The following is a 26,990-nucleotide window of genomic DNA, read 5'->3' as shown; positions in this document are numbered from 1 at the left end:
GAAGAGCTACCTCGTCAGGCCAGGACTCTGCAGTCTATTTACACCTACAGGCCTAAGGGTACATCTTTTGCCATCTTACAATGCTGTGATTGCAGCCATTCCCCAACTTTCTGTGAATGGTACTCATGGCCATTGATCAGTGGTCTTTGATCAGTGGGTTTTGGTCAGTGGTTGTTGATCAATGGTCATGAGAATTTGCATAATTAAGATTAAGCTACTGACCTCCCAGCCCATTGTTCCTTCAGTGGGCTGGTTTCAGTCATTATGCAAATGTACTGTTTATAAGATTGGGGGAAACTTGCAGTCAGCTGAGACTGAAGATGTCACTTGGATGAGTGACGAAACGTTTCTCCCACAAAACGCTACGTCCAGATGAACAGAATCAACTTTTGGAGATTTACTTACCTGGATGATTGAGCATGCATCAAGACAAATAGCCCATAGGTGTGAATGTGAGTGTGAATGGTTGTCTGGCCTCGTGTGTTAACCCTGCGACAGACTGGCGACCTGTCCAGGGTGTACACCGCCTCTCGGTCTATGACAGCTGGGATAGGCTCCAGCGCCCCCCGCGACCCTGAAAAGGATAAGCTGAAGTGAATGAATGAATGGATGTATTCCTTTCCCTTGAATGTGTTGGGCCAGCTGAGCCTTGCCCACTAGCTTGGAAACTCAAAAATAGGGGAGGCCACGAGTGTTTTGAGTTCTTATTGATCTTATTCCAGAGTGCTTTAGAGTTCTATAGTCAAATGTACCTGTCTTATCCTTTTGCTTAGAAGTTGGTTTTATGCTCGCCATAGAATGAACTCTGCTCCGTGTCTCCTGACTCTGGATCCAAGGAGCAAACTCTTTGAAACACGTCTGCTTTGTCTGCATCTTGGGTTAAAGTGGAGGTGGTTTCTGCAGTCCGCTAGTTTTCTTGAATCACTTTCATCCTCTCAGATCAATAGAAGGGTGTTCCTGCCAAGGCGAGGAAATATGTCCGTGTAAGTTAAAAAATAGCATTTTGCTTTTAGTCATTCCTAAGCTCTGCATTTAAGGCTCTGACTGGTTCAAATGTTTCCAAGCATTTCAAATACTGTCAGTGAGAGTAACCAAAAGATAAGATATGTGGGCAGTGATTCACATCTCAGAGTATGGCTCACCACCATAACAATTTGTTTGAGTAGATTTTGAACAATCCTCTGGGGATACGTCTTAAATTCAACAATACACAATCTTTTTGTGAAACTGCTGTCTTACCACAGATTTGCCCCCATGAAAACAGTTGATAGTGAGGTCTGGTGATTGTCTGCGATTGCCTTGGGTCTGGAAAAGTTCTTTTTATGCTATAAACAAGCGTTATTCTTTTCCTTTTTTTATCAACATGGAGGCCAAAATCTTAGACAATAGCGACCCTGCCACAACCTCTCTGATGTTCATCAGATTGCATCTGTTGCTTTGAAAAACTACATAAACAGACTGAAGAACTGGAGAATCCGAGAACTAGGAGAGCAATCCTAGACATATCTATCCACTTTTACTTCCCATTGCCTCAAGCAAAATCCATAATGTCTTATTTAGTGGGTGGGAGTCTCATAATGGTTGGAAATCCAGTCAGAATGGGCTGTTGCAGGGGTCAAAAACAGCCTACACAGACCTCCTATCTCTAATTGGCTGGTGTTAGACATTTTATCCTATGCTCTGAGGATAATGGTTTGCCTCATGTTGTGCCTTTTTTTTCACTGCAGGCTTTTTCCCCCCAACAGTTCACAGTGAGAGTTAAAGAAAGCTGTGATCATGATCTCAGCTGTTTCTTTCTATGACATATACTGGACTCGTTGGCAGCCCCACAGCTAACGAGTAGTTTGTGTTAGTTTGCAGCAGAAAACTAGCAGCGGGGTCAGGTCTCATGTTGTCATGAAACACATGTCGTTGTGTCTGCGTGGGGTTTCCTCAGCATCACTCGTTTTGTAATTGATTTCCATGGCAGACAGCTACTGCAGAGTGGTCATGTATCTTTTATTTTAAGTCATATTTAATTTTGAGCAAAGTGCACTTGCACTAGGCTTTAAAAAGCAAATGCAATAATTTACATTTTTACCAAGCCTTACCACCAACTCTCAAAAAACAGTAAGAAAAGGAAGTAATAAAAAAGCTTCATGAAATGTATTTTACAGTGCTTTATGGGTAATCTCTCTTGTGAGAAACCAGAGTTTGAATCTATTCATTTCTCATTTAGGTTCCATCTGTGTTTGATTTAACTCACTTCCCAGTCTCGATTTGTTTCCTGTAAAGCACGAAGCCTCGAGGAGGAGAAAATAAACAAAAAAACAAAAGCACGAATCAACACAGAAACTTTAAGATTTATTCCCTCCAATGTGAAACCCAATAACCCAACGGAACTGCTAAGCTAAACGTCGTGAAACAAAACCTGTTTTATATGCCCGCACGTCCAAAGCACACTTGAACTGGTTTGATGGCTAAATCTGATAAAACCAGTGCTGCCTGGAATGAATTTCTTATGAGACTTGAACTTGGGGACCTTTACTGTGATCTAATCCACAGACCGATACTATGATAGACCTTATGTGTAAACAGACTTGAGTCTGTTTCCCTGTATCTCATTTAACACGAATTATTGCTACGATCAGAATATTTGAACCCGTGCAGGTCACAGGATGATTGAGTTTGAGGCACCTGACCAGTGGAAGGATCGTACTGCATCCTGAAGATTTGCATATTTTGTAGATTGTTTACAAAACCAAACGCACACGTACTGGGATTGGCATTCGGACTGGGTCTGTATTCTTTATTTTTATTCCTAATTCTTGCACTAATTCCAGTTATAATTATTATTTTTTTGGATTTAAAGTTATTTTTTGGTGCACCTTCAAGCTTCACTGCCATTTCCTTCCTTTAACTTTAACTTTGAGATGTTTTTAGCTTTGTTATTACAGTCGCTCGGCTTTGTTAATCACTTTGAGATTATAAAAATGCTATAAAAAGGTGTTAAACTGAAACCTGAATTGTAGATTATTTAAATTTAAATATCAACATCTTCTGGACTGTCATGTCATGTTATGGCCAGTTGCGCTTGTTTTGATTGATTGGATGCTGGATTCCTTCCAGGGTGTCAAAGCATTGATCTTTAAATGTGATTATCATTTTTGTGTAAAAGTTGTAGGGAGTGTTCAGTGGTGAGTGAAGGTTTTGTCGGTGAGACCAAAACACTCCACTGTTCACGGTGCAGGATGTGGCGGCGGACGCTGTCATGCTGGATGTTCTCCCTCAGATGGTTCAGCACGTCACAGTACAACTCGTTTGATGGACTGGCCTTGGACGATACGTTCATGGTGAAAAACCCTACAAGTGTTTGAAGTTGCTGGTGAAATTGGTAAGAACAGGACTTCCACTAAGCTAGGGAGCTGCCAGAGAAGGCGACATTGAAATCTCGAAATTTGAACCAGGTTCAATGATTTTTAAATGGTAAATGGTAAATGGCCTGCATTTGTATAGCGCTTTTCTAGTCCCTAAGGACCCCAAAGCGCTTCACACTACATTCAGTCATTCACCCATTCACACACACATTCACACACTGGCGATGGCAAGCTACATTGTAGCCACAGCTGCCCTGGGGCGCACTGACAGAGGCGAGGCTGCCGGACACTGGCGCCACCGGGCCCTCTGACCACCACCAGTAGGCAAACATGGGGTTAGTATCTTGCCCAAGGATATTTGGCATGCAGCCAGGAGGCAGCCTGGGATCTAACCACCGACCTTCTGATTAGTGGCTGACCTGCTCTGCCACCTGAGCTACAGCCACCCCTAAAAGTGGAACCAGATGCAGGATCAGGTCAGACATGAACACATAAAAAAGACATGTAGAAATACTTCTAGAAAAGACCATTAGGATTATGAGGGATGTTGAAATGTAGTGCTGTGTGGTATACGAGAGGCAGTGCTGTCGAATGATCTTTGTGCTTCTTGTTTTGCTTTATACTCAAGCTTCGGCAGTATATGTGCATGCATCACTACTTCGGGTTATTTTTGAAAATGGCGATTCTACTTCACTGCTTGATTTTAAAACTTTATTTTAACCTAAAGTTTAAAAAAATTGTTGAAACTTTAATACTAAATATTCCTCTACAAACCACATCAGCTTTGAGTAAAAGGAAAAAATCTCTTCAGCATTTTGTCCGTCTTAACTTTAATGACAACAGAATATGAGCTGCATGGAGTTTTAAAGCTAATACTCCATCTTATCCCTTAATGACCTGACTATGCTCCAAAGAGATATTTGCCTCGTCAGGATTTATTTGAGCTTTCTTAGACTTTGGGTGACCCTTGAAGTGTCGGTTTGGTCAAGCACAGGTGAGGATGAAGGAAAGTCCATGATAGTCAGAACTTCTTCATCTTCTTTGGTTCTCAAGCACCTCTTCAAAGCTTTGAGCTTCGAGACGACGCTGGAATATTCCTTACACGTGTCTTGTGTTCCTCCTGTTACTCCCACAAATCACAAAAAACTTGGATTCTTCAGACAATGACCATATTTTACTTCTCCCGTGAAACGCTGGTATATCTTAGCACACTCAAAGCGTTTGGCCTTGTTTCACCTTTTGAGTAATGGTTTCGAGATGCCACTAGTCCTCTGAGAGCACTGCTACACACCATGCTTCTGAGAGGACTTTTGCTGACTGGATTCTCTCGTATTTAGCAGATTCTGCATCTGCATGTTGGAGTTGTTTCCTGTCGTACAATGAGCAATGCTTGATTTATTGATCTCCTGATCTCAGCTTTGGTGTGCCTGATTTTGTTTTCTATTCAGCTAATCCAGTTTCCACAAAGTGTTTCCCCCCCTTCATTCCTGCTGTGATTTGGCACTGAGAAAGCACCTCTTACCTTTCAATAACTGCAGACACCCACTATCATGAAGCTACTTGGTAAACAATATCTTTCATTCCAACAGCAGCTGCAGTTGTTGACAGTGCTGCTGTTATTTTGTGACGTTGTCACTGTTGTTTCCACAATTGCAGGTTATTTATTCATTTTTGTAGGTCTTTTCCTAAACATTTGAGCTGCTCTAAAAGGGAATTTCTCCTGTGGGGATCACTAATGTTGGACGCTTAAGACACTCCTATATTGCTATTACTATAGCAACAGTCAGCTGTGACCGGCAGATGAGATGGCCCCGCCCCTCCCTGAGCCTGGTTCTCTTGGAGGTTTCTTCCTGTTAAAAGGGAGTTTTTCCTTCCCACTGTCATCAAAGTGCTCATAGGGGTCATATGATTGTTGGAGTTTTCTCTACAATATAAAGCGCCTTGTTGTGATTTGGCGCTGTATAAATAAATTGAATTATACATTTTGGGTGGGAAAAATGAGGTTTGGCTTTATATTTGTGTATATATATATACTAATATATTCTCAAAAATATCAATTCATCTTTTTTTATTTTACATTATCTACTTCTCTGAGTGCTGTTGCTCTCATGTGTACATCTAGGTCTGAAACGGAACAATAGATAAGACGGTGAACTTCTATTCTTTGACAAAAGCTGAACCAGTTTGACCCAAATTAAACTTTTGAAGCTAATTTATAAAATCGCAATTACTGGACAATTCGGTGTCAATTGTCCACTTGCAATTGGACAACTGACACTCAATCAACCGTCATCTGAACATTACCTGCAACCTAATGCAGAGCTCGAGACACGATGAATGTTTTCTAAACCTCGGATCATCATGAATAGACGAGTTTTAACTAACATGCTCACTGCAATTCCTCAATCACCATTTAAGCTCTGTCCTTCGTTGGTGACTTTTCTTGCCGACTCCATTGGTGGCGTGGCAGCCGGCCGGCCACTCTTTTGATTTATTGAACTGAGTGGGAAGCTGTGAAGCTTACTTTGTGACAGCTCAGAACCTTTAAAATGTAAGATGTCATTGAACTGATGAATGGAGAGAGGATAGGCTGTGCCTGCCCACTGCCATCATATGTCACTGTCCAAAGTGATGAGGGACCCTGCCTGTCGCCCTGTTACACCGACCAAAAGCCTCCAGTGGGGAATCTTTCTTTACTGAGCTTGAATGAATCAGAAATCAAATTTTCTGCAGAATATGTGCCTATGGGTGCTGTACTTTATTAGACTCTGTGCAACTTCATAAAGGCTTGGACAAATGTTTGCCTGCAGTTAATAAGAGATCCATGCCTTAAAAACACATGGGACACTACGATGAATGCATTGGTCTCCTTTATATTTTTATGAATGTCTCTCAAAAATATGGAGTCCAAGTGCTGATTGTAGGACAGAATAAACCTACAGTTTAAGAGGTTAAACATGTAAAGTCTTGTGATCAATAATTCATAATTGAAAAACAGCAAAGCACACTGCTTTGTTTAAATAACAAAAAACCTTTAATAAATGGTGGAAGTGCTCATCACTATCAACACACAGGCTTCACCGGAGCACATAAAACAACAGACAGAAAAGAGAAAACTGATAAGGGCTCGTCAAGGCTGCTGCCAGCTGCCAATGATTATTTTCTCAGGTGTGGTTAGGAACAGGTTTGTACACAATTGTGCTGTGATGCATTTCTAGGATGAGCACCCGCAAATTAACAACAGAATATCCCACATAACCATACAAACCTGCTTGTAAAAGAAAAATATTTACAGGTAAAGTGTGAAACAGCTAAACTAATGGTCCACAGCTTTAAGATCAGACATGTTATTTAGAATAGAATAGAATCGAATTCAACTTTATTGTCATTGCACATGCAAAGGTACAGGGCAACGAAATGCAGTTTTTACTGCAGTTCCTCCCATCTTCAGATATTTCTATGATTTGTATGCTTTCAATGAGTCTGGGTTATGCATGGGGTATGTATGGCATTTGTGTGCTCAGCTTTTCTCTCAGTTAGTTGTATATTTTGTATATTTTTTAGGAATATAGGTATTGTGTATGTACTACAGGAGTTGTATCGTGTTGAAATATTTGTTTTCATTCTTGAAAATATGTTTGTTGCATCGTGTCAGAGAAACTTTGACAAAGGAGGTGATAAAACAATGAACCTTGGATAGATAGGTAATAGATTTAATCAGTACAAAACTTTACTTTGTAGTATGATTATCCATCTGTCCATCCGTCCACTCGCAGTGACCTCTATCCCAAATATGAATGACAAACAGTTACAGAGATTTCAGTTTGAGTTCAATTTAATCACAACATCAACGTCCAGTATAACCAGACTCAGGGATGGGCAGCCATCTGCTGCGACTGACTGGGGATGAGGCAAGGAAGACAGGACAAAAGACACACTGTGGAAGAGAGATTAATAACTACTGATGGACTGCAAACATACTGATAGTGAAAAGAGGTGAGTGAAGGAAACACTGTAAATAGAATAGAGACTAATGAAGCAACACGCTAGGCCAGAGGCTGCAGTTTAGGAAAGGCCTCATTGAGGATCAGCATTGGCTCTTGGGCCCTGCCCACCTGCCACTCCACCACTCATGAGCAGAGTACTCAGTGAGTGGTTTTCAATGTATTTCAAATGAAGTCTGATGATGCTGCAGGAGAGGAGATCAGAAGTTAACCGTAGACAGTGAGATGGATGCATTTGATGCTGAAGGCTTGTAATGAGCAGCGACAGCTGAGTGTAGAAGCGGAACGTGAGAAACCGGTGCATAATTTAGATAAAATTGATGCAGATGTGATAAGGTTTACAGTAAGCATTTTAATTTACAGGAATAGAGGGGTACGGGAGACAAAGCAACAATGAACATTTGGAAAAGCTGGTTGAAACTCGAACTGAACTGAAGTTCTAAATTTAGCCACAAAGTTGGCTTCAGCCTCAGATGGTTATATCGACCAAGGCTAGTTTGTCTGCATAGAACATGGATCACTCAACTGATTGCATCAAGTTTCTGTGAGTAAGAACTCGGTGGTACCTGCCATGGCACGAGGAACTTGGAAGATGATAACTGTCAACGTCCCATATAGCATTTTTGTTATTAGATATTCAGTATGAGGCTTTGTAAGGGTGTCAGCAGAGATTAACCTATTGATACTTGGTGTACAGGGGCTTACAGTATAGACTACAGGATTTTGTGGCTGCTGTAGTGGAAAGCAGGATCAGTTGTACTGTAGAAGGGAGAAGTGGACGTGGTTCAAAGATGTAGCATCCAGTTTTCGTAGCTACAATAAAAATGAAATAAGCAGTATTTGCAACAGCTTGTACTGAGAAGCTTGATAAGGAGGGAAGCTGAACTGTTAACTCATCACTAACCGAAGATTGCTAACATGTAAAAGTCATTTAGGGACAGTGACAGTGTGAAACATTTCTGTAAAGGAGGATAAAAGAAAAGAAAAGTATCATCTCTGTGCTACAGATAAGAGGAAAACCCTTTTGAAAATGCAGCTGTTGTCACGTTTCTCGATGGTTTCTGGCCAAAATGATACGATTCCTTAAAACGGTCTGAGATTAGAACAAATGGGTTTGTGGTGCAAGTAGACATTTATAGACATATGACGGGAAGGGAAAGGTTCAGCTCTCGAAATTCAAATAAATGATGTCCGGTAATTGTTTTTCTTCAAGGCTATTGTTTACCATGTGTTGTGCTGGGGATGTGTTTGCTTACATAGCTTTTATACTAAGATGGATGCAGCTACAGCGACATCACTCACTGGTTAGATGGCCCTATTTTGAAGCCTCAGTTTCAGCATTTTGATTGTTGTATTAGTATTTTTAGAAAGAAATGCCTTGAGGTGGATCACAACAAAGAAATTGAGTATACTGCACATTTAAGCAGTAGCAACTTCTCAATTGCAAGCTATAGCCACACCTTAAAGCATCACCTGCTTCGTTGCCCATTTTAACCTCCTAGAACATGGCGTCTACAAGAGCCTGATATCCACTTACGAGGACATTATACAGCCACTGTGGAGCTCATTTTCCTCAGAAACAAAAATCAGCTACAAAACAAAACTGGTAATTCTTTGTTTTTATATTCATCAGGTCTCAATCAGCCCAAATAGCACAGAGAAATTGAAAATGTATGCCATGAACAAGTTCGGATCTTGGGAGGTTAAATAAGATTGGAGGACAATTTATAAGTTAAGCTCATCAGACTTGGTGTTAAAATCCATAAGAACAATTATCCTAGTGTCTTGTGCTTTGGGTGGGGGAGGGGTAAAAACTTCTTTGGGGTAATCAGGTTGGAACCCCCCTTCATTAGTTCTATAGATAGGCCCTCAACATCTCCAGAAAGGCAATAAGACAGACTTAACACCAGGCTTGTACTTCATCCAGCTGATCTTTGTTCGCTTCATAATTTTTATGGACAGAATTTCTAGGAGGGATGGAGGGTTCCATATTGTTAATATCACAGCTTGTTTATGATGATGTCGTCCTGGTAGCTTCAAGTTCCACTAGGACTGTTTCCAGTCGATTGAAAATTGGTCGACATGAGGGCATTTCCAAGTCTGAAAGCATGGGTCTCAGCCGGAAAAGGGTGGCGTGTAGTTTACCAGTGGGGGGACTTAAGGTATTGCAATGTTCGTGCATGCGTGAGAGAAAAGTCCAGTGGTTGATTGACAGATGGATTAGTACAGCATCTTCAGTAATGTGGACACTGTACCAGTAATGTTGTTGTTAAGAAACAACTGACATGAAGGCAAAGCTATTTATTGACTTGGCGATCTACGTTTCTACCATCATTTAAAGCAACTGTGGGTAATGGTTGAAAGAATAAGATTAGTATGCAAAAAGAGCAACATGTTTTAGTTAATCCGAATTTTTACAAGTTGATGGCCAGTATTTGAAGTCAGCGTATAATGCAGCTGCATTTAGTATAAATGGGAAAATACATTTGCCTGTTCATAAACTATTTGAAGATATCCAATGTCCATTCAGATGATGCTGAAATTTTGTAACTTTCTCTTTAAAACAGCTGCAGCAATGAAAAATCCATTACCGTTTATTACCAAACCTATCTTCAGTGTTAAATGTTAAATTTATAAAATAGAGAATCTTCTTTGTACAATCTTTGGCTCTAATGTGCCTGGACATTTATAGTTTGTATTTAATGAGATAATGCCAATATCATTTAAACCACAAATTTGTAATGGAAAAAATAACATTCTCAGTCAAAATCATCAAAATAAGAAAACATCAGAGGTTTCAGGGTGACATCAGCCATTTATATGAACTAATTACTCAGAAGTTTTCAAAACAAGTAAAAGAAAAAAGAAGAAAACAATGAAAGAATAAGATTGTGGATACAAGCAGAGATGAGCTTCCACTCCTGTGAAGGCTGGCAGCTGACGTCAGCCTCACTATATCTGAGAACAGTGCTCTGATGAAAATGCTAAGTTGAAAAACTAAGAGCCAAGTGTGTTTATTAAAAGTCTTTTAATTTTTGCAAAGCAGTGTGTCGGCATTGTTTCTATTTCTTGCTCATAGTGTGTGTCCTTGGATGCACGTGTTTTAATATCTGCATTTGTAAAGTGGTGCTCCCCAGCTAACTCGTTTGCATTTATTCTGTTCGTGAAGAGGCAAATAAGTGAAATCCAATGAATCACACCAACTTTAAATTAGATGATGAAGGTAGCCTGCCTACCTGGTGACATAGAGCTTCCCCTGCAATGCTGACAAAATACATTTGCAGCAGGTGACAAATGTGTATATTTTTTATCAGAGTAAGTACAGATTTGCTGTGATAAAAGACAACAAGTGGGAACATTAGCATAGCCCTCAAATGGGGCTACCGACTCACAGAGCTGCATGAAAATAATAATGCACAGGCCCAGCAAGGGTGCTGTTTCTACAACATCAATCAATAGAGACTTGGAAAATGCACCAGGGTTATTAATCGTTTGCTCGAGCACAAGAAAATGTAATTAGTACATTAAAATTGGGCCACTGACTCCATGCTATGATCCTGTATGCCAGCTGAGCTATATATCATTCCATGCATTTGTGGAAATTCCAATGACAGATGGAAGGGTTTGGAGAAAAGTTTGTATGTCCAACATTGATTTTTAGGACTAAAACCTCCCAAAGACCTTCAAGTACTTACTCATCAAGCTGAAGTTGGCCACATTATATACATTATTATATTAAAAAATTCCCCTTTCACTCCTGTGGCTGGTCTTTATCCTTCAAGCTCAGGTCTTCTACCAGAGGCCTGAGAGCGTGAGGGTCCTACACAGTATTGTTGCTGTTCCTAGGACTGTGCCCTTCTGGACAGAGATCTCAGATGTCTGAGATCTAGGAGGCAGAGGTCTACCACACCAGGCATGACCCCAGGGAAGGCCCCAGGTGCAGGCTGTGTAAAGATGCCCCTGAGATAATCCAGCACATAACAGCAGGGTGCAAGATACTAGAAGGCAGGGCATACATGGAACGCCTGTGCCGAGTATAATACAGATGTTGCTGGAAGTCAAAATCGTTGACCCCCCCTTAGGATGGTCAAGATTGACCGAGCTAAGATCCTGTGGGAATTCCAGATAGTAGTGGTTGAGAAGGAGAGGAAGAAGGCTGTAGTGATAGATGTAGCTATACTGAATGAACATGGAACACGACAAGCTCAGGCTGAGAGAAGAACTCGAAAAGATGTGGAGGGTGAAGGTAACAGCCGTCCCAGTGGAAATCGCAGCATTCAATGAAGTGACTCCAAAGATAGGAACAACATCCGAGACCTCTGCCCAGAAGAGCTAAGATACTGTGCAGGTCCATCAAGCTTCCAGGCTTCTGGGAGAGGACCTGAGCTTGAAAGACAAATACTGCCTGCAGAGGCAAGAGGCAAGGCAAGGCAAGGCAAATTTATTTGTATAGCACAATTCAACAACAAGGTGATTCAAAGTGCTTTACAGAGACATTAGAAACAAAAGCAAATAAAAAGCATGATTTAAAATTGATTAAAACAAGCAAACAAACAAACTAACTAAACACACACATTTCACACCTGTTCGCGCGATCTGAACCCTTATCGTAAGGGGAGCTACCAGTCCTTCTGTGGACGAGCTACTTTCTATTTTAAATTCCCTGAATTTAAAATACTCTCTAGACCCAGTCTAGACCCAGTTGGGGAGCTACCCAGAGCTCTAATCCCAGGGGAATTATATGTGTGTGTTATTTGCATAAATGCTTCATTTTCAGATCTATACCTCTTATTAGTAACACGAGAAGGGAATAGAGAGGCCTCGGTCTGTGATAAAATGCTAGCTTGAATGGTTGGTCATTGATGATGATAGCATTTCAGTGGTATGGCAGCCCATCTACCGATAATGCCCCAGGCTAACCTCTACCCTGAAATTTACCAGTCGTGTCTAAAAAGCACTCATCATCTCTTGTGATTAGAATCCAGATGAATGGAGAAACATGTTCATCTTGCTAAAAGACTTGTTTCCCCCCCTTTCTCTCATATCTCTGCAGCTGTACAGCTCGGTAGACTTCGGAAGAAAATGGCAGCTCATCCACGAACACGTCACGCCAAACAGATTCTACTGGTGAGTCACTCATTCTCACATCTCCACTTTTCCCCCTTTTTATTCTGCTCCATTCCTCTTCCCCAAAGTTTTGTTTGCTCAGGAATGCAGAAAGTGTTGCTCGTGTTCGGGGCGACTGAGCAAGTGATATTGATGGCTTAGAACAAGCTATGTGACTGACTGGTGATGCTGCTAAAATTCTGCACATTTTCTATCCCTTGATACAATCAGGCAGAGATTAATCTCCTTCTTCAGAATGCGCTTTGCATTCAGCGTCCGAGGGCATGTCGCATTCCACTTCATTTCTCACACTCACACCCTGTTCATATCAGGCGTCCTGCAAGACCAAATTATTATTTTTACATTTGCAGTAGAAGGAAGAGGGGTGAATCTCTACAGATACATACATGCAGATACATGAGCTATGACTAATAATGGATCCAGGACGTTCCTGTCGCTTCCTATCCAGTCATGTCTGCTGCTCACTCCCCCTGCAGTGTACCTACTATGTCTGAAAGTGCACACTCATCACAAACGTAGGGCCGAATATATTCCAGCTCAGTGCTCGCTGCCCCACTCTGATGTGACTGGGGTGTGCCTGGGATTGCTTTTGGCTATATGCACCATAACTTGCATAAATCTGGAGCTTTCTTTGCCATTGTGGCATAAGCCTAAATAGTGTGCACAATCCGTTGTAGAGTTTGCCCTTCACTGCCAAAGCCCCCTCAAGGACATTTATACACTGGATGAGCCTTTAGCAATGGCTAGGCAGTCCTCCAGTTGGCCGTATTTAGACAATGGCCTCATCAGCCTCCAGGGGCTATGAAATACCACCACAATGGGAGCGCTGTATCCATCTAGTCTAATCCACCAGCAGTGAAATGAACAAAAAAGCACGATTATTCTCTGAGATACAGACATGGTCAGAGAGTGTAGTGGCCTTGTACCATTCAGTCGAAGATAAGGAGATTGTATTTCTTTGCATTGTTGTATTTTGCTGAAATGGGATTTGGGCTTTACTCTGTTCTCCTTACTATGTCTAAGATCTGAGATTTTATTGGGGGGGGGGGGGGGGTTGTACTCATACAGAGCCAATAGTAGGCAAAAATGTTTGGTGGAGAACGTTTAAATGCGTGTTCATTTACTTGTGTATATGCTAACTTGTGACCATGTTTAAAAGGAACAACTATCATTGCAAAATATATACAGAACAGAAAATGCACAATAGCTTCACTTCTAATTAATCAGTAACAGAAGTAGCTTCTCCTTTACATCCTTTTCTTTTTTGTTATGCTTATAAAAACTTATTATATTCTGCTTTTTCATTCTCTCCCAGGTCTGTCACAAGCCTAGACAAGGAGCCTGATCTGATCCACATGGAAGCTCACACACCAGATGGAAGTAGGTGTCTTACACACAAAGACGAGTAATGAGCAGGTGTCTATAGGCATGAATTCCTCTTTGTGAAAAGAAGTCGGCCCCAAGGAAACGGCATTGGCTCACCCCACCAATGAACCCAGCGTATGAGTCTTGATGAATATGGCTTCTTTTATTTTCACTCTCATTCAGTGAATGTCGTCTCCGTAACTCTGAAAGGCCACAACATCAAGGTCGTCTATACTGTAGCCAACATAAGTGAAACTGCCACTGTGTGATGTCACTGCAAAAACCAAGAATTGCTTTTTTCCTCCTCTTGGTGTCGTATGATTGACAGATGGAGATGCTCGTTTATGGCGTCTACACAATGAAAATAAATCAGGTGCTACACAGCGAGGCAAATTATTCAGAGAGACTCTGCATTCTGCAAATAAGATAAAAAAAATCATTTGACCTAATTGGGAAGGAAATGGTTAGCTTACAAAGTCTTGCTACAGCTGTTGTTCTGTATATATGGACTAGCAGAATACATAATGCTGATCCTGCATTTCCTCCTATGTGACAGATGTGCAGTATGTCACGTGCAGAGCTCAGATGTGCACAGAAGCTAACAGGAACTACCCGTTCCCAGGTTACATTGACATCAGCTCTTTGGTGGTTCAAGATGACTACATATTCATTCAGGTAGGGCTTTGTACACTCTGTCCCATCACTATCTGATGCATGATTAATTATGCATGTTTAAAGATATGCAAGATACGGTATGTCTCCTATATTGAGAAGCACACTCAGCTTTTTGCATAAACTGCAAGTGTGGATTTGAACGGCTTTTAGATAAATGGCCATTAAGGGCAGAGTGACTTTAGGAACTTCCGCGCTACAGCCGGCCTCAAATAGTTTTTGATCTGTTGAAATGTATTTAAAATATTGCTAAATTCAGGTGTTTCTTTCCTGTCATACTATTTCTGGCATGAGTTTTTTTTTTTTTGCAAATGATTTCACTTGGCAGGAATAAAATATGTAAAAATCATTTTATGTTAACCTCAACTGAACATTTGTGCTTTGTTTTCCTGTGTGAGCAGTTTTAATATTCATCCTAGCCACAGAATGGTGTGTCATATTAATCACGATTTGTGTAACAGAAAAATCTGAAATGGTAATGTCCTGAATCCCAAGTAACACAGATGCAATTTATGGGTTGTATTTTCCTCTCCAGCGTGAATATTATTTACTTTGACATTGTGCAAATGAGGTTTCATACATTTAAAAGTCAACAGGAAACGTTGGGATAATTACACACCTAGTCCATGGCAATGCCAGTTTTATTCAGATTTTCCTCAAAAAAAACTGCAGTGGTATCTGATATGTGCTAAAAATGTTTTAGGTAGAAGGAAAAAGATGGATCTGGTTTTGGTTTCTCATTATCGGTTTGTCTTTTTAAAAATCGATGTTGATGAGACGGTGGCTACAAGTCTTGCAAACATCAGATCATAGCTGCATCTTCTTAAACCACCTGCAAAAAACATGATTTTCAGGTTTCACAGCAACAACTACAGCAGATGGCACCTGTGCTCCTCCAAAGACCCTTACCCCTTTCACCTCTTCACATCCAACAGAAGCATCACATAGACTTACACCAGCCTCAGAAATTGAGTCATCCAACTCGATGTATTTTATATTTTAAGTTAATATTATTAATTTATATCACGATTTTGAGGTGCAGCAGTTGTAAATTCTCTTGCTGTTTGATCCTGCTAAATGTTTTATTCAGTAGAGAATGGGTGGGTTCAGAAACTCAGCTTGATTCACCTGCAGGCAAGTCCTTCCTCCGGAACCTTTTCTGCCCTTGGCAGCACATTAGACAAAGAAATAGAGTGGTTCTCCAAAGATCCTTCAATCCTGTTTGACCTCTCTGAAGTCTTTCAAATAAACTCACAAGCACTCAACCAGAACCACCCCTTCAATTCAAGCACCTCCACATTTTAGCACGTATGCGTCACAGATGAAAGATCCTGAAAGGGATGGGAAAAAAATCCATCATACCAATTCCTCTTAAAGTTCAAACTGCCTCTGGTTACCCAGCCATCGATCTCCTGCTCCTTCACTCGATTGCATGTGGGACTGTTCTACAGCACTCGCTGCTAGGCTGCTATATTTCCTCTCAGTGCTCAGTGTTTTCTCTCTGCTGGACCACTCGCAACGCTTGCAAGATCGGTAAAAGAATCGCCTCTGTCGTACAACATTAATGCTGACTTCACTTCTCTTTAGTCGAGAACCACAAGCTCTGATTTGAAGGTTTTCCTCTAATGAATTTCATAGTGTTATTGACAGGGAAGAAAAGTAGGTTATGAACCTGCAGTCTCACTTTGCTGGGTGCTTCTCTATTTGTACAAAGTGCTTCTGTCTTCTGTGGTCTTGCGCCTAATGACAATTCTCCATCACCCACCATTCCCGTGTTTCCTTGCTGCACAAGCTAACAGCTTAGAGTGTTTGCAAAGACTCTAGACCATTAGGATGTGTTTTTTTTTCTTTCCTAGACAGCAGACGAGGCTCAGTTAGGTAACTTAAAGATTTCTCTTGACAAAGAATAATGAGACTATTGATTCTCCTACGAGATATTTACCAAAGTCCACTTTGAAACCACCAGTGCATTGACACCTGGGCTGCATCTTCTGAATCCAAGCCAGGAGGTTGCTATAAATGGAAAGAAAAGACTGCTGGGCAGCCACAATATCCAGCTTTGCCACGAAAATAAGCAGGTGGAAAAGCCAGAAAATGATGTGTACTTTTTCCCAAACTTTAATTGTTTAGACAAATATGGTATGATGTCAGTTATGAGGTGACACATAAGGCCTTCTCCCCTGCATTTGTTTATCAGCAGCAAATCTGAAAGTCAGAGAGAACTGCTACGTGGAAAAAGCAAAGTATCCTGAGACTCAAAGCTTCGAGGAGTATAGAAGGACGTGTATCACGTATTATACCGTGAGGACAAAAGTCTCATTTAATCTTATAAGAGAAAAAAAATACCTTTTACCAGATTTGGATAGTTGCTCATTTTTAATCAGTTGTTATTGGGCCTAAATGTGCGCTTAGTTTGCTTGTTTCCTCGTCACAAAGTGTGCTCACAGCAGGTAGCGCATTTCACAGTTTTACGCCGGATCCAAAGGGGATTTGTGGTTCTGGCTGGAACTGAAGCAACAACTTTTCACTTGGCAAATGAATGTGAAACTACTATATGGAGCCACTGTTACTGGGCTGTAAGATACAAATACAACTACAGAAATATCATCAAATGTTCACACATAAAGGTTTCCAGTTTCACTTCTAACCACCAAACATACACATTAAAACATTTATGTGTACATCAGATCCATAAGCACTGGGACTTATGAAACCATGAAGATCTGATTGAAACGTAAGTTTCAGCTTCAATTCAAGGTGTGTAACCGCGCAGCCAACAGAAAACTGGACCAGTACCAGCTTTTTGTAAAGGCGGTCCTTTGTTTTGCTCTCCACATGGACTGACTGCCTGAATACAACCATAGTGTTCTCAATCAACTGCACAAACTACACGAAAATCACAAGGCTGGTGACAATGTGGAAACACGGTTAATAATAGTCACGAGTGCGCTACAGGTGATAGATTCGGGTGCGCTGTCATACTGCCGATCACATGGGTGTGGAAAAAGTCTCATCGTGAATTAGATGTGTACAAGCATCTATACTCCTTTTGAGCTGCACACCTGCACCCTCCAAACTATACTTGACACTATATAAAATGATGCATAATAGCCAGAAACGCTGCATACCATGTGTAATGTATTTAATTAATAGAGTATTATATGTTCTAGGTTCCTACATCAGGGCGAGCCACATATTATGTGTCCTACAAGAGAGAGCCGTTTATACAAATCAAGCTGCCCAAATATTCCCTGCCTAAGGTAAGCTGCAGTGCCTTTACTTGATGATGATGATGACACACAGACATGCTTTTAACCTATGACACACCCATCAGCTCACCAGTGACTTGTTCAGGGTCAGGGTTTGGATCACATCTTTCCATTTCTCTGGAGCTTCCATTCACTGGTAAAACCAAACAAAGGTATAATATAATGTAAGACATTTCATTTATATAAGGCTCTTCTAAACAGCTTCTATTTTCTGATATAATATAGAAAAAGTCAGGTCACTGCCCATTTCCATTCATACTTATATAACTTACTCCATATTAAGAATAAGGCCCATTCTTTACAGTATGTCATCAACCATTTATATTCACACCTCAGCATTGATCTCGTGACCAGTCCCATGGGGTCAGCATGTTCTAATCCGTCACCTCTCTGCCTCCGGTCATAACTCTTCTTAATCTCTCCTCCTGCTCTCTTGATAGGATTTACACATCGTCAGCACTGACGAGAAGCAGGTATTTGCTGCAGTGCAGGAATGGAACCAGAATGACACCTACAACCTCTACCTGTCTGACACCAGAGGGATCTACTTCACCTTGGCCATGGAAAATGTCAAGACCACCAGGGGCATTGGAGGGAACCAGATGCTAGACCTATACGAGGTAGACGCCTGATGAAATTAGTCACCCTGTGTGGATTCTGAAATAATGAATTCATGGGAAATTACAGAGATTAGTATTATTTTCACTCATTAGATCTGCGATATGGTAAACAGATACAGGTAGATGTGTGTGTGTCAACATTATTGGAGAAGAGCTGTTTCACAGCAAAAACAAAATCACAATCAACAAAAGGTGTGAAATACAGGTTACTGTGTCCACGGACAGCATGAGTGAATGAGGTGCTGAGCAGAGCTGAACTGTGACTGAGCATTTAGAATAGTCGGAGCTTTTGACTATGGATTAGGGATTGTTTGGATAATAATTGGTAATAATTGGTAGTGTTTGTTCACAGACACTGACAGAAATGAAGGGAAAGTATGATAGACGCGCTTTAAATATATGAATTTTAACCAAATATTTGACAGTGTGGTACACAGAGGCTTTTTCTTTCAGCTGTTGTTGAAGTCTTCAGCATTTTTTTTTAAACATTAACTCAATGTGAGGTATTGCTATTGGATATCAGCTCACACTGTGAAAACAATATGACTTTAGTGTTGTGTAAATTAAGAACTCCAGAATCCTCCTATCAAACACGCCTCCAACGCATCAGCAATAACTGCTATTAGCAGCCAGATCGTTGTGGTTAGTTTCGTCGTCAACAGTAACTCAGCAGCACCGGAATTAGACTTCTAACATCAAGATCAATCAATCAATCAATATGGAGTAATGACAGTGAGAAAAAGCGCTGTTGGCAGCTATTGAATTGCTCTGGTGAAAAGTGACATGGACACTGTTAGAGTGAATTGTTAAATGTTTGTCATTTTTATGTTTACCATTTGTACATGGTTTTAAGGAATTCTTTCCGTCCTCCCCTCCCCAGAGTCTTAAGATTCTGGGAGGGGGGCGGTAGTGTTTTTAATCACAGGAACATCCTTGTGAAGGTCTGTTTGATGTTGGTAAACCTCCTCCCCTTTGTATGGCTTCACTGTGTTATCTAGTGTGAACCATCTAGGGTGTGGGGGAGACTACCCTCTTTATGACCAAGGATGTTCCTCCTGCTTTTATGCTATAGGACCCTTTGGTCAGCAGGAGGTCTGACACACACACACACACACACACACACATTCTTACGTAGATACAGAAGTTCACACATATACATACAATGCCCTGTCTTGGAACCAAGGGGGCGTGGCTTTGTTCTGACGTGTTTTGTGTGAACTGTCTCTCAATAAAAGGCAGCAGGAGGAGGTCAGATCTGGAGGTCATTTTCATGGTGGACACAGACGAGGCCTCCCTTGCGCAAATAATCGATCGATCGACTGTCTTGTTTTCTTCATGATGAATAAGTCTCTAGAATTAGCGGGGCTTGTGGAAACACAGACCCAACAGACACCAGCAGAAAGTAGCCTTTAAAAAAGCAGTAATCCTTAAGCAGGAACTTAATAAAAAGTACCTGGCAGGTGACTGGATGAATAATCGCTAATATCGATGTCTCAGCCCATCATATCAGCCAGTTGAGCCATTCGACCCGGAGAGGAGGTCAACTCTTCGGTACAAACAGAAGGGATTTGGAAACTTTGGCTGCGCTTTGGCTTTTTTCTTTTTCCTGCTGCTTACTTAGAGCTATTTTACATATTTTATTCATTGTGCATTTATTATCACAAAATAACAAAGGCTTTTTAATAAGGTACACTCCATTCACAGATTTTAGCTCACTTCAGTCTTTGGCTTTGTGTGTGTGTGTGTGTGTGTGTGTACACACTAGTCTTCTGCATTAAATTAGGCAAAACGTATCTGTGTTTGTTACATTAGGATAATTCATATGCAGTATTATAAAGACAACATAAACTGTGGATAAAATTGATGATGATGATGATGATACTGTTCCATCCATTTAAGCATATTATTAACATGAATAGTAATAAAACCTGCGGTCGTGTGCAACAGCACTGCTGTAACTTCTCAGAGCCAGGTTTGCATTTCAGGCTGCGAGCTTCCACCCTGCAAACATTCATACAGTGTAAAGAGTGCATTTAATGGGGCTCACTGCCATGCAGCTCTGGACTTGTAATGCCCTTGTTAGCTAACCTACTGCCTGCTATACGGTTTTGTATTCATAGTAGAATTCCCTTCTCCACTCCCGGGTGAACCCAGTTTATCAGTCCTACACTGGCAGGTGTGACTGAGAGAGTGTGGAAGGAAGTGAGATATTGGCCAGCAGCAGTAACAGCAGGATGGTAATTAACAATGCCATTACTTGCCCTGAACAGTATGTGCATACGTGAGTGTGTGCGCAGTTTCTATTTCTATGCAGCAGTTGTTAAGGCCTTTAACCAAGCAGCAGGACAAGGCGCTTTAATCGTGTTTGGCTCGGCCACATTTCCCGATCTGAACCTAAACAAGAGAGATGACACACTGCTACCCTGATAATCCAGACCCATTACACAAGGAAAGATATGTGCGACAGAATTCATCTCATTTATTGTTGTTGCTCTGTGACAAACCGTTCTTCACGCAGGCGACGTTTCAGACAGAAGCTGCAGCTCCAATCGGAGACGGCGAACTATGTGAAAGTTGTTTTGTTAGAAGTCATTTCTCTTCCCAGAGGGCCTCTGTTCTTTGTGCACCCTCCCTCCACAAATCAATTATTCTTTTCTTCCCCCCACACAGAAAATTGGACAATTATCTCCAGAATTAGAGGGATTATTTTATTGTCAATGAGATTGGACAAGGGCAATTTTTGTAATCATGAGCTTTTGTTGTGCAAACTAATTTTCTGTTGACATCAGGGCTCTACATCACCTGCTAAACCTTCCTTCAGTCTGAGAGTGGGCTTAGCAGGTGGCTCTTTGACGATTAGCACTCAGATTGTGTGGAGTTCACTGTATCAAAAATCGTTTATCTCTCTCACAATAAACAGTTCAGGATTGATTGAAGACATTAAGTGGGTTGTTGTCGGTGGAGAGTATTTAATGATCTGGATGATACTGATACTCGGGATGATGTGGTTATTCACGGCTGTGTTTTCCCACCAGCAAGTGCAAACCCAACAACGCAACGTTCAACAGATGATTCAGACAAACTATTGACATCAAATACATGCCAGTCCCAACTGTGCGGTGTGGATGCACAATCTTGGATCTTTTTGTTATATTCTCACTCATGTTCTAGTGAGCGGTTTGTATGATTGTCCACTTCAGTGCAAAACTGCTTACTACTGTTATGGAAATCAATCTGGACACAAACGAGCCGTCTCTCTGAGATTTTAATTTGTTGTCAAACAACAATAGACGTCGGCAGCATTCTGCACGGTATTTGAGCGAGAATAATAACAAGCATAGAATCATTTATAGGAACAAGTTATCAGCCGGCCGTGGTCACAGAATACATTCAGAACATTCTGTGCAAACAAGTATATCTTGTAAAAGAGGATGATATGAAGACAAAATCAGGATACCGCTGAGCCTTCCACTCATCAGTAAAAAAATGGAACAACAACATTTTCTATCACACCACCACAACCAGCTGATGGATGGAGTATTGGGAGATGGTGCTCACAAGGTCGTGTTGTCAGATGTAAGGTTGTATATTCACTTAAGAGCAAGAGAACAGCGCAGTAACTGCAAAGGTCTTGAGCTATCCCCCATTTCTTTATGTTTCCATCCATGAGTGTATTGAAACGTGTAGTACAGTATAGAAGACAAAAACAGTGTTTGTACAATTTAAACAACCTTGAAAGTCATTTTTTGGTACGACCACATTTATTCTGTAACACAGCAGTCTTTCATTTATCTGACAGTACTTTTCTGTATTCATAACTTTAAAAAGATCCCAGCACCACTGTCTGAAATGCAGACCATGAACAAACCTCTAGTGTAATTTAAAGATGGCTGTAAATTAGACTGGTGGTTAACAGTAGTTTACCTGAAGGGCCAGATGCAAAATTGGTTTAGAGCATACTTCGTACCATGTTTTTGGCTAAAAGCAATTTGAAAATCTCATTGTTGGTGCAAGCAGCATGTCAAGTATCACCAAAACAAACTCATACATTTAGCAGTAGCATTAAGAACTAGGTGAAGGGTCATATAGGACAGTGTTTGTTCCTTTTCTGGGTAATCTTAATAGAAAAGTTTTCCAAGGACTGACAATCAATAAATAATCTCATTTATTCTCTGCTTCCAGCTCTATAAATCCGTGCCCCTGATTTGAAAATTAGGTCAGGCTAAAGCAAAATAAAATCTTTTGCAGATCCAGTAAAATCGATTCATATTGATGTTTAATTGCATTAGAGACTTTTCATTTGTCTTCTACACACTCTTGGCAAAACCTCAAAATTAGATCTCAGACACTCAGAAAATGTTCCTCTGACTCTTTTATTCTGTTGCAAACAAACCACAAAACAGTTCTTGTGTAATAATTAGTAATAATACGTTATTAAGTGATCATTATAGCTTCATGAAACACACCACAAATACAATAAAAGAGGATGAATATTGATTTTTTTCACCTTTTTTCAAAAGGTAAAAATAAAATTTTTTGTGGAAGCACAAAAATGGTCCATGAACAGCGAACTGCAGTCATGACACTATTTAAGAAAGTTGGAACCTGCCCCAAATAATTCAGCCCAACATAAAAGTCCGAGGACATGCAAGAAAATATTAAACATTTATTATGATGATTCCACATTTAGTTTCCTGTGCTTAATCTAAAAAAAAACAAAAAAACACACAAAATAATTAAAACAATATCATTTAATTTGTTTGCTACAGTGGAAAAAAACAAAAAACTGTTTGTACACGTTCCAGGTGAGGCGAGACTTTTGCCAGGGCTTGTGTTGGTATTTTTGGAAATGCAAAAATAGGGTTATTCCCACACCTTCCACCAGCCATCGGTGCTAATCAGTCAGTGTAACCCAGTGTGTGCTAGAGCAAAGCAGATTAAACCCAAATTCAAACGCAAAAATATAAAAGTTAATGCCAAATCTTTACCAACAGTCAGCTCACCAAGCAGCTGGGTGTTGGTCGGCTGGGTTGAAGAGCTGCTGCACAGTTGTCATGCAATATTCTTTGTTCCATTTCCACTCGCTCACAGCAAATAGCAGTAATCAGCGTGGCGTGAAGGCGGCAAATCAGCGCATTTCAGAGTAATCTGTGCTTTGGAACGGAGATCTGCATCCTTCACTGTATCTTAAAGAAAGTCATGTGGGAGGAAAGAAAGGGGTGGATGCTGCTGGCCATATAAAGTTCTGCTTGTGTGTGTCTGTGTGTGTGTGTGTGTGTGTGTGTGTGTGTGTGTGTGTGTGTGTGTGTGTGTGTGTGTGTGTGTGTGTGTGTGACAGAGGAGGTGGAGGATATAAATAATTACTGCCACAATTGACAGGTCAGGTTGGATGAGGACGGGAGGACCCTCGTTAGCCGCATCCATCCTGAGCCACATGTTTCTATGACAATGTCAAATGCGCTGCCTATTAGTGCCACTTATACAGATGTGCCCCTTCAGGGAGGCAAACACATCCATGTGGAGACCCTCACTATGGCAACCATTTAGAGTGACTCTGTCATTTCCATTGCATGTCATGCTTTGGTTTTGTTGAAGGATGTGTCTAATCCCTGAGAGACGACTGGCGGGGTGGATTTGGTCAGAGGACTGTGAGTCTACACTGTTACAGGTGTACGTGTGAGATTCGGTTCAATTGTTGGAAAACAGACAAGGTGTCACTTCTCAGCCGTCATCATTTTGTACTGTCTAGATTACTGAGACGTGTAAGGATATAATTACAGAGAGCACAGTGTAAGAAACTGCAGCCTGTTCTGTTGACGGTGTCTGCAGGACTGTCAGCTGAAGAAAGGAAAGATAAGCGCGCCATTTGCATTTAACTGGTGTTGTGAAGATTGCCGCCTCAATACACAAAATGCCTTTTCTGATGAGAGTGCCGGGTATGCTTTTTCATGCGCAACTGAGGCCCTAACTGTTATGGGTGTTGGGAGGGTTGTTGTGTGTAAAGTGCTCCCTGATGGCTTGCTTTAAAGATGGGTTTCAACCTGTTATGTGTCTGTGCCAATCAGGTGGCTGGAATTAAAGGCATGTTAATCGCCAACAAGAGGCACGACAACCAGGTGAAAACCTACATTACCTACAATAAAGGGCGGGACTGGAGGCTCCTGCAGGCTCCTGCGTCTGACCTGGAGGGGAATGACATCCACTGCATACTGGTAACGTACACGTCAAATGCTGTCTTGTGTTTATGGAAATTACACACAGACTAGTTTTCACATCTTAGTGAGGACATCAATTATACATGATCCTTTCCCCAGCTGCTTGCCCTAACCATAAGCCTGCCACTAAAACCACATTTTGAGTCTAAAAAATGTCTTCAAACTCGTGGGGACGGGTATTTTGGTCCCCACAGGTATAGTAGCATACCAATTATCTGTCCTCACAAAGACATCTAAACCTGCAGACACAAAAATATATTTTGCTGATTTGTAACACTGCTCTATAGCCAGAGCTTACTAATGCACCCTCATGAAGTCTGTTCTAAAACCTAAAATAAATCATCTGTGTAGTAAATAATAGTTGGAAATTGGTCTTTATGTTGGTGAAAGCCCTGATTCTCACAGGTATGAACAGTCTCACCAAGTCAGCAGTTACATTTCCCACAGCCAGATGTGTTCTGCACTGGACAAGCAAACTTTAGCTTAATCTGCTGCATTCTAGCTTTTAGGAAACCCCTTCCAGTGAACCGTGGACCTGTGTTATAGCATGTGGAAAAGATCTGCAACATCCATTCATTAAAGAACTGGCTATCATTTAAAACTGCATGCTCACATTGTTCAATGAATCCTAGTTATTTAAATTAATTTACAGTTAGGTGAGTACACATGGCCCAGATAGACATGTGCATGCAAATCCAAGTCATGTACAAAAAACTAATATTAGTGCATAATATAGATTAAAGTGCAACCTCTGTTTTAATCATGAGGAAGATGCAGTACTCGAGCGGCAGATCCAGATCAGCTGTACGTGGTAAAGGTCTCATTAGATAGCTTCCCTGCATCTAAAACTAACAGGCAGACCGTTAGCAGGAATCATGGTCGAGACATTAGGAGGACTTCATGCTGTTTAAGAGGTTATTTCAGGGCCATGCGGTGTGGCTTACAGGTTCCCTGTGATTGTGCATTCATGTGACATTTTAATTACTGCTGTAGATTCCTTTTGATTACCCTGTTCAGTCCCACTGCCCTCGGTGTCCTTACACCAGTGACACGCTGTCTGCTGCAAAGATGAAAGCAGACACAGGTTTTTTTTCTGCTCCGTGAACAAATGTAATTGTCTTCTGTTGTTTGCATGCCCTGGAGGCTCAGCTTCACACTTTAATGCAAATTCCATCATTCTTTGTTTTAATGACAGATTAAATGTAATTAGCAAAACGTCTGAAGGCACCGTTAGCTTAGCTTTTGGGGATTTTTTTGTTGTTTGTTCTCTAATTTTTCTGACCCTATCATTTTCACATAACAGATCAGCCCTGCTTCCCATCCTATTACCTGGCAGTTAATTAGATAAGCTGATGCATAGCAAGACTGAGTTAGATCATACTTTGTATTATTGCCACTTACAGTGATGCACGTATGCATACACAGTTATACACACTTATTTTCAACTTGTCTGGGCACTGCATCTAAACTTCGGTGCTTCTTTTCTCTAAAATCAACATCCTCTTCAGTTTATTTCTGTTAAATCTTTTACAGCCTTTCTGCTCTCTTCATCTACAACTCCAAATGTCTGAGAATCCTTACTTGTCAGGAACAATTTCCACCAAGAATTCTGCACCGGGAATGATAGTTGCCACAGGTGAGTAAAAACACTGAACACCAAAGACAGTCTGCACATTAAAAATGCATAAGATGACTTTTTTTTTTCATACGCTGAACACTTTACATTTACCAATGTCTGCACATGTTAGGTAGCTTAAAAATCAGGATCTTCTCTGACTGCTTCAGCTGCTTCTAACAGACTGATTTCGATCATATGAGGAGGTTGCAGGTTAAATTTTGGAATGTGCATGCTTATGCTTGCTCACAGGTGGCTTCCCTCACTGGCACTGCCTCTTTTCTGCTCCATCTCAACATCAACACAACCTAGACACCAACACAAACTCCACACAAGCACACTGATATGGCTTCAGGTGCTATTTCTTTAGTGATAGCGTTAGTAAGCAAGCTCTTTGTCTAAATGAACAGGCAGGCTAACATCAGCTACTATTAGAAAAATGTTTCCGGGTAAAATGGACTCATGAAGTGTCTCTCTTCTTGCTCTTGTTAGTGAGCGTCCAAGTAACTCGCGATCAGAGATGGGCAGTAACGCGTTGCAAGTAATCTGATTACTTTTTTCAAGTAACGAGTAAAGTAAGGGATTACTATTGCAAAAAGGTTTTTAGATTACCGTTACGTTCCCGTAGGAACGCTGCGTTACTGCGTTACTAAAACCATGATGTTTTTGTGAATGTCTCATGACAGTGACGTAAGCGAGTGCGCCGTTCGTGACAACAGCTGTGTGCAGATCAACAATGGATCATAT

The 26,990-nt window shown here is 41.0% G+C and overlaps 1 protein-coding gene across 1 annotated transcript in view; it reads left to right on the top strand.

The window, feature by feature from the left end:
- The window catches only part of sorcs3a (sortilin related VPS10 domain containing receptor 3a), a 241,215-nt gene that overhangs the window by 157,988 nt on the left and 56,237 nt on the right, over window positions 1-26,990 (top strand). The window contains exons 5-11 of the mRNA XM_086297093.1: window positions 12,414-12,487; window positions 13,803-13,867; window positions 14,409-14,527; window positions 17,695-17,784; window positions 18,234-18,413; window positions 24,479-24,625; window positions 26,162-26,264. Of these exons, the coding sequence (XP_086153219.1) occupies window positions 12,414-12,487; window positions 13,803-13,867; window positions 14,409-14,527; window positions 17,695-17,784; window positions 18,234-18,413; window positions 24,479-24,625; window positions 26,162-26,264 (778 nt within the window). The remainder of the gene's footprint in view (window positions 1-12,413; window positions 12,488-13,802; window positions 13,868-14,408; window positions 14,528-17,694; window positions 17,785-18,233; window positions 18,414-24,478; window positions 24,626-26,161; window positions 26,265-26,990) is intronic.

Source organism: Aulonocara sp. 'chitande type north' Nkhata Bay, linkage group LG6 (genome assembly GCF_057382095.1).
Source record: "Aulonocara sp. 'chitande type north' Nkhata Bay isolate Kocher_YH1m ecotype deep benthic linkage group LG6, A_spYH_male_GT1.1, whole genome shotgun sequence".
Lineage (NCBI taxonomy): Eukaryota > Metazoa > Chordata > Actinopteri > Cichliformes > Cichlidae > Aulonocara > Aulonocara sp. 'chitande type north' Nkhata Bay.
The sequence above is the reverse complement of the archived record's forward strand: the minus strand, read 5'-3'. Positions and strand labels throughout refer to the sequence as shown.